General features: G+C 39.7%; 1 protein-coding gene across 1 annotated transcript in view; it reads right to left on the minus strand.

The window, feature by feature from the left end:
- Positions 1-15,027, minus strand: part of ZBTB11 (zinc finger and BTB domain containing 11) — a 24,425-nt gene continuing 9,398 nt past the window's right edge. Inside the window, exons 6-11 of the mRNA XM_075852795.1 lie at positions 6,092-6,307; positions 5,811-5,955; positions 4,629-4,746; positions 3,588-3,746; positions 3,226-3,401; positions 1-616 (exon numbers count right to left, since the gene is read on the minus strand). Coding sequence (XP_075708910.1) covers positions 99-616; positions 3,226-3,401; positions 3,588-3,746; positions 4,629-4,746; positions 5,811-5,955; positions 6,092-6,307 — 1,332 coding nt within the window. The 3' untranslated portion in view covers positions 1-98. The remainder of the gene's footprint in view (positions 617-3,225; positions 3,402-3,587; positions 3,747-4,628; positions 4,747-5,810; positions 5,956-6,091; positions 6,308-15,027) is intronic.

The following is a 15,027-nucleotide window of genomic DNA, read 5'->3' on the forward strand; positions in this document are numbered from 1 at the left end:
TATTTCTTTACACATGGGGGTCACATACTTTATTGGCATTGTGTAACCGGTAAGTGCTACATTATGTACAGATAATTACACATTTATTATTATTTAGGTCATAGGACCTCTGGCGCCTGGTCAACCTCCACTTCCACAGTCTCCATGTTATCAGTCACGTCAGGAAGCTTCCCCCCTTGTTGGGATAATACATAGTTAACCACTTGCATGATGCTTTGGTCAGAAAGAGAAGACACGGCAGAGCAATCTTGGGTACTGGAAACATCTTCAACTGATTCCACCACATCTCCAGCTACGATAACCGTCTCAATCTCCTCAGAAACAATCTCAGACTGTGACTCTACAATGTCATTTGGCAGAAAGCTGACCGCATGCTCAACTTGGGTTCCTTGATGGTGAAACTGTAAACTGTCCTTCTCCAACATAATTTTGCAAGGAATATAGTTATTATGATACTTGGTCATGTGTTTTCGTAGATTGCGGGCATCTATGTAGGCTTCATTGCACACAGGGCAAACATACGGCCTTTCTCCTGTGTGTGTCCTCACATGGCGTTTTAGGGAACGGGCATCGGCCCAGGCTACACCACATGTTAGGCACTCGAATGGTTTTACCCCTTTAAAAAAAAAAAAAAAAAGGACAGTGCATCACAAAAGCAATTTTTTTTTTTCAATTGGGTTGAATTTATAAAAAAAAACGAATGCGGCTGGGCACAGTAAACCAGGTAAAATGCTTTAATTTTCTCCTAAAGATCGTGAAAAATTATTATCTTAGACAACGTTGATCATTATTCACATTTGAACAAATCGCACATTATCAGTGTAATCCTTGGCGGCAAGGAAAACAAGCAAAATGCGACCACATGTACATTTCCAGGCATCATTGTTACCCTAAAATCATTGGAATTTATTTTTAGAACCATCCACAGGCTGCAGTTGACAGCTATTATTTTTAGGCCTGATTCAGACAAGCGCATTATACGTTTGTGTGCTGTTAAAAAAACAACGGACAGCACACGGAGCCATGCAATTCATTGGGGCTATTCACACGTCTGTGTTTTCACGCAGCGTGCGTCTGTTGCATGAAACTCACTGCACGCGTGAAAAACACGGGGAGCACACGCACCACTAAAGAAACAAAAAAAACAAAAGTAAAAGCAGGAACACTGATGCCACACTGATACCTCATGGAAATGAAATGCATGAAATACGGTCTGTTTTTTGCCGACACATTCGTCTGAATCAGGCCTAACTGTATCTGCTGTGAATTGGATGAGAGTCTGATTAGCTTATTAACCACAGGCAACCTACCAATTAACACCTGAATCCCCAACGGTGCGGTGCTAGGTTTTACAGTTAATTGCCAGTTTTGCACAGCCGAAATCTGCAGCAATTCATAATATTACGTGCGCTGCTGGTAGGGGGTGAAAAATTAGGTAACTTTGCAAATAGTCAATCAAAAATCTGCTATAGTTTTGTATACAGCTCCTATGCAGACCTATGTGTCTCCATTGGAACAGACAACAAACTGTAGCTTGACTGTGAAGTCATACTCCATTACATCTGTCCTCTACTTTTTGCGAACCATCCAAATGTTTTTTAAGAAGTAGGGATCAGATGGAAAAAGTATCACGTCAGAGTACACAGGGTGTGTTTGAAGACATGTACCAGGAGCTGTAGACCGAAAACTGTTGGGAGATTGTTTTTAATTTATTTTTTTAATTATTAAAAGGATTTATCCGAGAACATAAGAAAAGAAACTAGGGAAATGGGATTAAAAAATGAAATCAAAACAGCACTCCCCTATTAAATCCCCCAGTGTTGTCTTTGCCTTCTATTCCTGCAGTAATGATATACCATGCAATCACGTGACCTCTGAAGTTAATTTGCCTCAGCGGTGATGCCAACATGTACGGCACATGGCTGAGGCCAGTGATTGGCTCCAGCGGTCATGTGAATGTCCAGCATGTCATGGCTGCAGTATAAGTAAACAAAGACCAGCGGGAACCACCGTAGTAGCATCGCTGGAGTGGCGGGGGATTTAATAGGGGAGTAATGTTTGATTTGTTGTTTTATCATATTTCCTGCAGCTGGTTTCTTATACTCTCAGACAACTCCTTTAGGCTGGGTTCACACGACCTATTTTCAGACGTAAACGAGGCGTATTATGCCTCGTTTTACGTCTGAAAATAGGGCTACAATACGTCGGCAAACATCTGCCCATTCATTTGAATGGGTTTGCCGACGTATTGTGCAGACGACCTGTAATTTACGCGTCGTCGTTTGACAGCTGTCAAACGATGACACGTAAATTGACTGCCTCGGCAAAGAAGTGCAGGGCACTTCTTTGCAACGTAATTTGAGCCGTTCTTCATTGAACTCAATGAACAGCTCAAGATTTACGAGCGTCACAGACGCCTCGTATATTACGAGGAGGAGCATTTACGGCTGAAACGACGGCTGAAACGACGCAGCTGTAACTACCACAGAAACATTAACGAAGTGCAGAGATTGTGAATAGACATCCCGTGGAATGTCTATTCACTGTCTAAACACTTCAGTATTGTTATGGTGTTCGTATAAGACAGCACATAAGGATCTAGCAGGATCCCTGTGCGCTGTCTAAATGAATGGAGAGGAGTGCATGACACTGATTGGTCAGCATCACACACTCCTCTGTACAACGCCCACTTGGTCAATAGTAAAACATGCCCAGTTGTCCATTGAGAAACTCATTAGCATAAAGCTAAAATCGCTAATAACGTGGTGAAAATAAATAGTTTTATTAAATAAAAAGCACTGCTGTCACCTACATTATAGCGCCAATCTCCTTATGTAGGAGACAGGGCACTTATAATGTGGTGACAGAGTCTCTTTAAGCCTGTTTGCAAAGTTACTTTATTTTAGATACATTGGGACTTAGAAAAAAACCTCAATGTTGCAAAGATGGACCTGTACATCACAAGTTATCTGTGGTAGAATGCTTGAGATTGGCCGTAGGTCCAAGGATTTATGCTTTCCTCCCCAAGAGGACAACTAGCAACTACTTCATAGGGCTTGCATGCCTTCTGGACGAACACTGTAGGACAAAACTATAATTGGTTGAACAAAATTAACTTGGACGGGTCTGATCAACTTTTCTACTAACTTCTTGAAATTTTCCAAGTAGCTACAAAACAATGTTAAATGATTTCATAGTTCCAGTCTAACCAATTGTTGGCTTTACCTTCATGATTGTTCACATGTCTTCTGAACTCTCTTAACTGGGTAAATGTTTTTCCACAATGGTTACAAACTCGCTCAACATTCCTCTTGATTCTTCCCTTCTTGCCATGGGTTGCTTTATTGACATGTCTCCTAAATAAGGACTTCTCAAAGAACTCCTTTCCGCAAATATTACACCTGAAAGAGTTAAAAATGGTAATATGCAGTAGTTAATATGGCACGCACGCACGCACGCACGCACGCATGCACGCACGCACACCTAGAGGGATAGGCAGATAGATAAGTTGTATGAAGGCATCTATCTATTTAGGACCAATTATGTAGCAGCCAATATTAGCTTGGAGTAATAAGAGGATATCTCACCTATATGGTTCTGTAACAGAATGGGACTTTACATGCGAGTACCAATCTTTCTTCCAGCTGTAACACTTTCCACAAACTTCACACTCAAAGGGCTTCACACCTAGGTGCTTATTCATGTGCTGCTGCAGATCCCTTGCTTCAGAGAAACTTCTTTCACACCTATATCCAATAGAAAATGTCAGATACTACAAATACCTTTCATATAAGCCTTATGCAGACTTATACGTCTCTGTAACACCTTAACGCACGTCACGGTAAGGCCTTATTCACGCGAGCGTATCTCACGTATTATGCGCGTTAAAACAACGGACGTCACACGGACTTATGCAATTCAATGGGGCCATTCAGTGTTTTTCACGCAGCGTGTCAGCTGCGTAAAACTTGCTGAATGTCATATTCTTGTGGTTTTTTTTGGCGCATAACGCACCCAGTGAAGTCAAAGCGTGTGTGAAAACAAAACGGACAGAACACGGACGTCATCCATGTGCTGTCTGTTTTTTACACACCAGTTGCTAAAGAAATTAGGAAAAAAGAAACCTCCTTCAGTTGCTTTTTTGCAGACTTAAAAAACAAGTGACATACGCGTCTAAAAACCGCAGACCCGCACTGAACACAGAACTTCAACGCAGGAAAAACGCTGAGTTTTTTTTTTTTTTTTTTACACACGCAAAACTGACACGCTCGTGTGAATTAGGCCGAAGGGTCCTCTTCCTACATTCTAACACCCATGTATGTGATGGTGAGCGCGCTGACTGCCAAGCTCCTGGAAATAACGGATCCCAGCTGTTAAACCCCTTAAATTCTGCAATAGCGACAGCAGCATGTAAGAGATTTGACAGAGGGAGAGGGGCTGCCTCTGTAACCAATTGGCGGCCCACAAATGCCAAAATAAAACAGCCTGTTACACAACCACTGCATAACAGCTGCAACAAGTGCATTTCTAATCTCAGTTTACTAACATGAAAACCAAGCAAATGCCCTTCACAAAACTCACCTTTTTATGCAGCAATTAATGTGAATAAAAACTATTTGAACACTTACTGTGTGCAGTGATATTGCCGAACGTCAGGTTTGGGTCTGTGCTTCTTCAGATGCTTACTAAGGCCAGATGCTCGATGAAAGGTTTTCCCACACATTGTGCAAAGATACTTTGTTTCACCTACAAAAGTCAGTGAAAATAATTAAAGAGGCTCTGTCACCAGATTATCACTATTGCATGTGATCGGCGCTGCAATGTAGATAACAGTAACGTTTTTTTTTTTAAAAAAACGTTCATTTTTGGCCAAGTTATGAGCTATTTTATATATATATGCAAATGAGCTTTGAAATGGACAACTGGGCGTTTTTTTTTTGTTATGTCCAACTGGGCGTGTATTGTGTTTTTAACTGGGCGTGTTTATGTGTATGACGCTGACCAATCCGTGACCAGTCAGTGTCATACACTCCTCTCCATTCATTTACACAGCACATAGTGTTCTTACTAGAACGATGTGCAGCCACATACACAAGTGTCCTGATAATGAATACACATGAAATCCAGCCTGGACGTCATGTGTATTTCAGAATCCTGACACTTCTGACTCGCAATAGAAACGAAACCTCGTTTACCTCGTAATCTCGCGAGATTACGAGTGGCTTGCTGCAATCTCAAAGAAAAGAGTCAGAAGTGTCAGGATTCTGAGTACACATGACGTCCAGGCTGGAGGTCATGTGTATTCATTATCAGGACTCTTGTGTATGTGGCTGCACATCGTTCTAGTAAGAACACTATGTGCTGTGTAAATGAATGGAGAGGAGTGCATGATGCTGACTGGTCACTGATTGGTCAGCGTCATACACATAAACACGCCCTCTTAAAAACACTATACACGCCCAGTTGTCCATTTCAAAGCTCATTTGCACATATATATATATATATATATATGTATATATATATATATATATATATATATATATATATATAAATAAAATAGCTCATAACTTGGCCAAAAATGAACGTTTAACAAAAAAAAAAAAACTTTACTGTTATCTACATTGCAGCGCCTATCACATGCAATAGGAGATAGGGATTTGAGAATCTGGTGACAGCCTCTTTAAAGTAATATCAACTGAAGGGAAGCATAAGACAGCAACAATACGTCAGGCATTTACCAGAGGTATCAAATAATATTCAAAAGCATAGAAATACACATCAATGGTGGATAAGTGGTAGTCATGAATTACCTGTATGTGTGCTCACATGTTCCTGCAGACTGCGGTTGGTCACAAAAGACTTGTCACACATATCGCATTTGAATGGTTTGTGAGTTTCATGTAAAGCCTGGTGCATCTTTAAACCGTGCTTGTGAGTAAAGGTCTTCTGACAAATCTTTGAAAAAAAAAAAAACAGACAAAATATGAAAACAATAATGGGCATTAAAATAAATTGACTGTTCTTCACAATTCACCTTTGCACTCTGCCAATACATCATCAACTGAATTTTAAAGGACTGCCCCAAACTTACATGGCATGCATGTGGCTTGACACCAGTATGTTTGAGCATATGTAACCTCAAAGAGCACATTTTCGGGAGGGTTCTTCCACAAATGTCACATATATATTGTCGTTTGGTCCTTCCTTTGGTCGCTTCGGTCTCAGCAGCAGCTGGCTCTGTCTTACGAGAGTGCCTGATCAAATGGGCACGTAATGAGGCTCTGTACTGGAACTCCTTCTTGCACAACTACAAGACAAAAAAAAATACAAATATTGAGCATTTGGACGAAAGATATGAACCAACTGTACATTGTTTTTTTTTCCTTTTTGTCTATATTTCTATTTTATTAATCTACACACAGGTCCTACTTCTCTAACCCTCTGGCCGCAGCACCAGAAATTAAGCATTGAATGGTGGTCATTCAAATGAAAAGGTTAGATCCGTCAGACGGTTGTGCACATAAAATGGGCCCCCAAGCGATGGGCCCTCTCAATGATGTCCATATGACCTTATAAATCATACAGTCAAGGGTTCTCTGCATTAGATCACCCATGCTCCTGCAAGATTTTTCACTCACTTGTTACAGCACAGAATGCAATCTACTAAAGGGATAGTCTGCTTTGAACAAAACCAACATGTTAGAATGGTCCATTGACAATCAACTGATCACAAAGTGTTCCCCTGCGGAGACCTCCAGCAATCAGCTATAATCTGTGTGTAAACCTGGTAGCAAGAGTTAGATCTCGCTGCAGTGCCACCACAGGGGAAATTAAAGGAACAGTGTCATCACAAATTATTTTTTTATATGTTAAAGATGTTAGTGCTTTATTAAAAACGTTTATATTCATTTGTGTGTTTGTGTTTTACTTTTTCTTATTTTTACACTTTTTCTTCCCTATGGGGGCTGCCATTTTTTGTTCCATTTCTGTGTGTGTCGATTAACGACACATACAGACATGGAATACGGCAGCCACAGTCCCATAGGGACTGCGAACGGCTCCCGTCCCATTGTCTGCAGTGTACGGCGTCTGTGTGGGAACTGCGCATGCGCCGCTCCCACACAGTCCTATTCGAAATTGGCGCCGTCCGGCGCCATTTTCCTGTGGACCGGAAGTCGCGGCCGGACAGTAATATTACTACTTCCGGTCGCGGCTTCCGGATTTGTGCACTTGCACCAGCGGAAGCAAACGGAGCGGACGGGCCGGAGGGAGCCGCGGCGGCAGGAGCAGGTAAGAGATTTCAATGTATGTTCGTGTTTGTGTGTGTTTACTACTGTATGTAAACCTACTACACTGTGGGTTAGCTCAAAAAATGGCGACACACAGTGTAGGAGGTTACACCGTTCAAACCCCTCGTTTATCCCGGCACTAGCCAGGATAAAGGAGGGGGGGGGATGCCGAGAGCTCACTAGAGCGAGGGCTTTTAACCCAATGTTGCAATGCTGCAATTTTGGGAACAGCTCCATCTAGTGACCAAAAATGGGTAGTATTATAAATTAGAAATAATTTATAATATTTCCTGGACTCGTGCAAAAAAATAAAAAAAATTGGAACAATGTTTAATCACCCACACACTAAATGTTTAATTTTTTTAAAAAAAACATGTTTTTCTGGCAACACATTCCCTTTAAACATTACACAGATCTCATGTAAATCAATGGGTTGTCTTTGTAATGCAGGACAAAATAAGTCCTCGCAACCATTGTCCACTCTGGCCAATAGATGAGGATCACGTAGTCCCCATTTATTAACTCAGGATTCCCTAATGGGGTAAATGGGTTTCATAAATTTAGATGTGATTGGCATTCGGGTTACTCTGAGTGTAAGAGGCACACAGAAGCCGTTGTCAGCGATTCAGCTGATAAATTCGGCTTACAGCGGCGCTATGGAGTAAATAAAATTTTTATTAAATGACAATTTGAAAAAGTGTGTATAAAACATACATTTAAAAAAATAAAAATGTATCTGGTAACATGACAATTAGTATTAACCCCTTCCCGACATACGCCGTATATATACGGCGCTGTCGGGAGGTGGTTCCCGCAAAGCGCCGTATATATACGGCGCAGTGATGGTGCGGGCTCAGAAGCAGAGCCGGCACCATCACCGCGGGGTGACAGCTGTATTATACAGCTGGCACCCTCCTGTAACTGCCAGGACCGGAGCTACTCTCCGATCCGGCAGATTAACCCCTCAGATGCTGCGCTCAATAGAGCGCAGCATCTGATAGGTTTTCACCCGATCGGCAACCCAGTGATGCAATCGCTGGGTTGCTGTGGCAATCGGACGCCAGAAAATGGCGTCCGAGTCTGCCTTGTACGGGAGCCGATGAGGACCCGCCTGCGGCGAGTCCTCATAGGCTTGCTGTCAGTGAATAACTGACAGCGCTAATACACTGCACTACGTATGTAGTGCAGTGTACTAGAGTAGCGATCGGGGCATCAGGCCCTCATGTCCCCTAGTGGGACAAGTAAAAAAAGTAAAAAAAAGTAAATAAAAATGTGGTAAAACAATAAAAACACACACATTTCAAATAAAAATAAAGCTAAACTGACTTTTTTCCCATAGTAAGTCTTTTATTATGGGAAAAACCGTAAAAATAAAAAAAACTATACATAATTGGTATCGCCGCGTCCGTAACGACCCAAACTACAAAACTATTATGTAATTTATCCCGCACGGTGAACGTGGTAAAAAAAAAACATGAAAAACAGCGCCAGAATCTTTGTTTTTAGGTCACATCTCCTTCCAAAAAATGCTATAAAAAGTGATCAAAAAGTCACATTTACTCCAAAATAGTACTAATAAAAAACGCCAATCCGTGCCGCAAAAAATAATCCCTGACACCGCTTTGTGCACGCAAAAATAATAAAGTTATGGGTCTTAGAATGTCGACAGAGAAAACAAATGATTTTATAAAAAAAGTGATTTTATTGTGCAAAAGCTGCAATACATAAAAAAAACTATATAAATTTGGTATCGCCGTAATCGTATCGACCCGCAGAATAAAGCTAACATGTAATTTAGGGCGCACTGTGGATGCAGAGAAAAAAAACCAATAAAAAACTATTCCAGAATTGCTTGTTTTTGGTAATTTCCTTTACCAAAAAATGAAATAAAAAGTGATCAAAAAGTCGTATGTGTTCTAAAATGGTACCAATAAAATCTACAGCCCGTCTCGCAAAAAACAAGCCCGCACACCGCTCAATCAACTGAAAAATAAAAAAGTTACGGCACTAGTAATGCGGTGATGAAAAAACATCTCAATGCGCAGGCCGGAGGGGAACATTCCTGCAGTTTTAGGGCCCTAGTATTTAGGAACTAGGAAAGGGAATGGACATAGCACATCCGCTGGAAGCGAGGGCGCCCGTATTATACCAGCGCAAAACTTTCCCAGCAATATTTCCCAAACTACGAAGGAGAAAATGTCCCCAAAAGGTGCAGAGCCTTACAAAAGGGGGATAAGAAAGAAAACCGTTTATCAGTGTGACGCCGGCCTGTGCATAACGGATCGCTTCACAGCGTAACACACATCTATGGATAATTGTATTATTTACCCCATGATTATACCCTCCTATTATGCCCTGATATACTCCGCACAGATTACATATACCCTGATGTACTCCGCACAGATTACATATGCCACCACATTATAAGCTGAAATACCAGCAAAACCCCAAACAGAACTATTACCAAGCAAAATCCATGCTCAAAATGGCGGTCTTTCCCTTCTTAGCCCTACAGTGTGCCCAAACAGCAATTTATGGCCACAAGTAAGGCATTACCATGCCCGGGAGAACCCGCTTAACAATTTATGGGGTAAGATTCTCTAGGGGCACAACATCTTGTGCGGTGAATGGGCAGATCAGTGGAGAAATTGCAATTTTCACTTTGCACCATCCACTGCGTATTCATTTCTGAAAAACACCTGTGGAGTCTAAATTGTCACTACATCCCTTGATAAATGCCTTTAGGGGTGTAGTTTCTAAAACGGGGTCACTTTTGTTTGGTACATCAGGGGTTTTGCAAATGCAACATGGCATCCGCAACCCATTCCAGCAAAATCTACGCTCCAAAAGATAAATACCGCTCCTTTTCTTCTGAATGCTCCCATATATGTAAACAGTCGATTATAACCACATATGGGGTGTTACCGTACTCGGGAGAAATTACTTTACAAATGTTGGGGTGCTTTTTCTTCTCTATTCCTTGTAAAAATGAAAAATGTGTATCTAAAACTACATCTTGTTGGAAAAAAAAAATATTTTTCATTTTCATGGCTTAATTCTAATTAATTCATCAAAAAACCTTTGGGATCAAAATTTTCACTATACCCCTAGATGATTCCTCAGGGGGTGCAGTTTCCCAAATGGTGTCACTTTTGGGGTGTTTCCACTGTACTAGTACTACAGGGGCTCAGCAAATATGACATGACACCCAGAAACCATTCCAAAATCCAAATGGTGCTCCTTCCATTCTGAGCCCTACCGTGTGTCCAAACAGATGTTTGTGACCACATGTGGGGTATTATTTTACTCGGGAGAAGTTGCTTTACAAATGTTGTGGTGCTTTTTCTCCTTCAGTCCTTGTGGAAATGAAAAAAAAATACCTAAACCTACATTTTCTTTGAAAAAATGTAGATTTTCATTTTTACGGCCTAGTTACAATAAGTTCTGTAAAAAACCTGTGGGGTAAAACTGCTCACTCTACCCCTAGATAATTCCCTCATGGGGTGTAGTTTCCAAAATGGGGTCACTTGTTGGGGGTTTCCACTGTTTTGTCCCCTCAGGAGCTTTGCAAATGCGACATGGCCTCCGCAAACCATTCCTGCTAAATTTGAGTTCCAAAAGCCAAATGGCGCACTTTCCCTTCTCAGCCTCGCCGTGTGTCCAAACAGCCGTTTATTACCACATGTGGGGTATTGTTTTACTCGGGAGAAATTTCTTTACAAATTTTATGGTGCTTTTTCTCCTTTAGTCCTTGTGGAAATGAAAAAAAATTAGCTAAACCTACATTTTATTTGAAAAAAATGTAGATTATCATTTTCATGACCTAGTTCCAAAAATTTTTGCAAAAAAACTGGCCGGTCAAAATGCTTGCTACACCCCTAGATAAATTCCTCGAGGGGTATAGTTTCCAAAATGGGGTCACTTGTTGGGGGTTTCCACTGTTTTGTCACCTCAGGGGCTTTGCAAATGTGACATGGCCTCCGCAAACCATTTCTGCTAAATTTGAGCTCCAAGAGCCAAATGGCGCACTTTCCATTCTAAGCCCTGCCGTGTGTCCAAACAACCGTTTATTACCACATGTGGGGTACTGTTTTACTCGGGAGAAATTGCTCTACAAATGCTGTGGTGCTTTTTCTACTTTAGTTCTTTTGGAAATGAAAAAAAATTAGCTAAACCTACATTTTATTTGAAAAAATGTAGATTTTCATTTTCATGGCCTAGTTCCAAAAATTTTTGCAAAAAAACTGGCCGGTCAAAATGCTTGCTACACCCCTAGATAAATTCTTCGAGGGGTGTAGTTTCCCAAATGGGGTCACTTTTGGGGGGTTTCCACTGTTTTAGTTCCCCTAGACCTGTTCAAAGCTGACATGGTGCCTAAAATATAATCTAATAAAAAGGAGGCCCAAAATCCACTAGGTGCACCTTTGCTTCTGAGGCCGGTGCTTCAGTCCAGTAGCACGCTACAGCCACATGTGGGATATTTCCTAAAACTGCAGAACCTGGGCAATAAATATTGAGTTGCATTTCTTGGGTAAAACCTTCTGTGGTACAAAAAAAATGGATTCAAAATGAATTTCTGGAAAAAATAATGAACTTTGTAAATTTCACCTCTACTTTGCCTTAATTCCTGCGCAATGTCTAAAGGGTTAAGAATCTTTCTAAATGCTGTTTTGAATACTTTGAGGGGTGCAGTTTTTAAAATGGGGTGACTTATTGGCGGTTTCTAATATCTAAGGACCTCAAAGCCACTTCACAACTGAACTGGCCCCTGTAAAAATAGCATTTTGAAATTTTCTTGAAAATGTGAGAAATTGCTGCTAAAGTTCTAAGCCTTGTAACGTCCTAGAAAAATAAAATGATGATCAAAAAACGATGCCAATCTAAAGTAGACATATGGGGGATGTTAGTTAGCAACATTTTTGTGTGGTATAACTGCCTGTCTTACAAGCAGATGCATTTAAATTGAGAAAAATGTTAATTTTTGCAATTTTTCGCTAAATTTTGGTGTTTTTCACAATAAATACTGAATGTATCGGGCAAATTTTGCCAGTAACATAAAGTCCAATGTGTCACGAGAAAACAATCTCAGAATCGCTTGGATAGGTAAAAGCATTCCGGAGTTATTACCACATAAATTGAAACATGTCAGATTTGAAAAATGAGGCTCTGTCAGGAAGGTCAAAAGTGGCCAAAGAGGGAAGGGGTTAACATTGGTTTGAAAATGGCATAGCAAAGTTGTTTGTTGTTTTTTGTTTATGATTATGTATATCCTTCAATGACATATCACATGTTTGTATTATTGTATGCAGGTCCATGTTCTGGGACCAAGGATGGTTTATACTGTTTGAAAAAATTGTAAAAAATTTTCAATAAAAATGTATTGATTTAAAAAAACAAAACAAAAAAAACCAAAAGGCTGCAAAGGGTTTACATAGACTTAACCCCTTAATGACCGGGCATGTTTGTACCTTAATGACCAAGCCAGATTTGTCAAATCTGGTATGTCTGACTTTATCAGAGAATAACTCTGTGAAAGTTTTGAATATCCAAGTAATTCTGACATTGTTTTTTCGTCACATGTTGTACTTTATTTTAGTGGTAAAAGTAGACTGATACGATTTGCGGAAATTAATTAAAAAATAGAAAAATGGAAGAAATTTTGTAAAAATTACCATTTTCCCCTATTTTTAACTGCAATATGTCACATATGTACACACATACAGTACAATTTTTTAAATTAAATATATATTTCTATCTCTTTACTCCATTTTGGCAGCACTTTTGAAAAAATAAAATAAATTTTCAGCAATTTAGAGGACTTACAAATTGAATAATAATTTTATACATTTTGAAGTACATTTTGTTTTCCTGCACCAAGCCAGGTTTTCAGAGGCTCATAGGTGTCAGAACGATAGAAACTCCCCATAAACGACCCCATTTAGAAAACTAGACCCCATAAGGTATTTATTTAGGGGTATAGTAATTATTTTGACCCCACAGTTCTTTGCTAAATTTAATGCATATCAGGTGAAAAAAATAATAACTTCACTTTTTTCATAAAAGTATTTGTTTGAAGACCGATTTCTTTGTAAAGCGACCATGAAAATGAAGAAACACACCCCAAAATCTATCACCCTCTTTCTCCTGTTTTCAAAAATAGCCACATTGTGGCCCTAATGCGTTGTTTGGACACACGGCAGGGCCCCAAAGGAAGGGAACACCCGGAGGCTTTCAGGACTCATATTTTGCTTGAAAATGTTTTAGGCCCCAATGTACATTTGGAGAAGCTTTGAACTGCCAGAACGATAGAAACTCCCCATAAACGACCCCATTTCGAAAACTAGACCCCTTAAGGTATTTATCTAGGGGTATAGTTAGCATTTTGACCACACAGGTTTTTCGCTAAATATATTGAAATTAGTCTGTAAGAATTAAAATGTACTTTTTTTCTGAAACAACATATAAATTTTTATTATTTACAAGGAATAACGAAGAAAATGCACCCCAACATTTGTAAAGCAATGTCTCCCGATTACGACAATACCCCATATGTGGTAATAAACTGCTGTTTGGACCCACAGCAGGGCTCAGAGCGCCATTTGGATTTATGATTTTGCTGGAATGGTTTTCGGTGCCATGTCGCATTTGCAATGCACTGGAGGGACCAAAACAGTGGAAACCCACCAAAAGTGACCCCATTTTGGAAAAACCTTAAAGGAATTTTTCTAGGGGTATAGTGAGCATTTAGACCCCACGGGTCTTTTGCAGAGTTTATTAGAATTAGGGCGCGAAAATTAATATCAACATTTTTTCCACTAAAATGTTGCATTTTCTCATTTTCACAAGGGATAAAGGAGGAAAAAAACAACCATTTTTTATAAAGCAATTTCTCCCGAGTACGGAAATACCCCACATGGGGTCATACGGTTTTTCATTAGAAATGAATTAACCCTTTCAGGACTGATCCAGTTTTTGCTTTCATATTTTAGATTTTCACTCCCCGCTTTCCAAGAGCCATAACTTTTTTATTTTTCCATCAATAGAGCGGTGTGAGGGCTTATTTGTTGCGGGACAATGAGTAGTTTTCATTGGTACCATTTTGGGGTACATGCGATTTTTTTTGATCACTTTTTATTCATTTTTTTTGCAATCCTGAGCAAAAAACAGGAATTCTGACACAGTTTTTTAGGTTTTCTTTTTGCGGCGTTCACCGTACGCTATAAATGACATTTTTACTTTATTCTGCAGGTTGGTACGATTACGGCGATACCATATGTATATAGGTTTGGTCCTTTTTTTTAGCGTTTGCGCAATAAAATGACTTATTTATAAAAAAAAAAATTCTGTGTCACCATATTCTGAGAGCCATAATTTTTTTAATTTTTTAGTCAAAAAAGCTGTGTAAGAGCTTGTTTTTTGCTGGACGGATAGAAGTTTTTATTGGTACTATTTTCGGGTACATGCGACTTTTTGATCACTTTTTATTCTTTATTTAGGGAGCGGTGGTGACCCAAAAAATTGCGATTCTGTCGTAGTTGTTTATTGATTTTTTTTGGGGTGTTCATCGTGCGGGAAAAACAACATTACAGTTTTATAGATGGGGTCGTTACGAACGCGGTGATACAAAATGTGTACTTTTTTAACGTGTTCATTTTTTTTCTATAATAAAAGTCTTATTATAGGAAAAAAAGCATTTAGTGTTTATAGAACTTATAACTTTTATTTTGACACTTTTTTT

The sequence above is a fragment of the Rhinoderma darwinii genome, chromosome 2 (assembly GCF_050947455.1).
Source record: "Rhinoderma darwinii isolate aRhiDar2 chromosome 2, aRhiDar2.hap1, whole genome shotgun sequence".
Taxonomy (NCBI): Eukaryota; Metazoa; Chordata; class Amphibia; order Anura; family Rhinodermatidae; genus Rhinoderma; species Rhinoderma darwinii.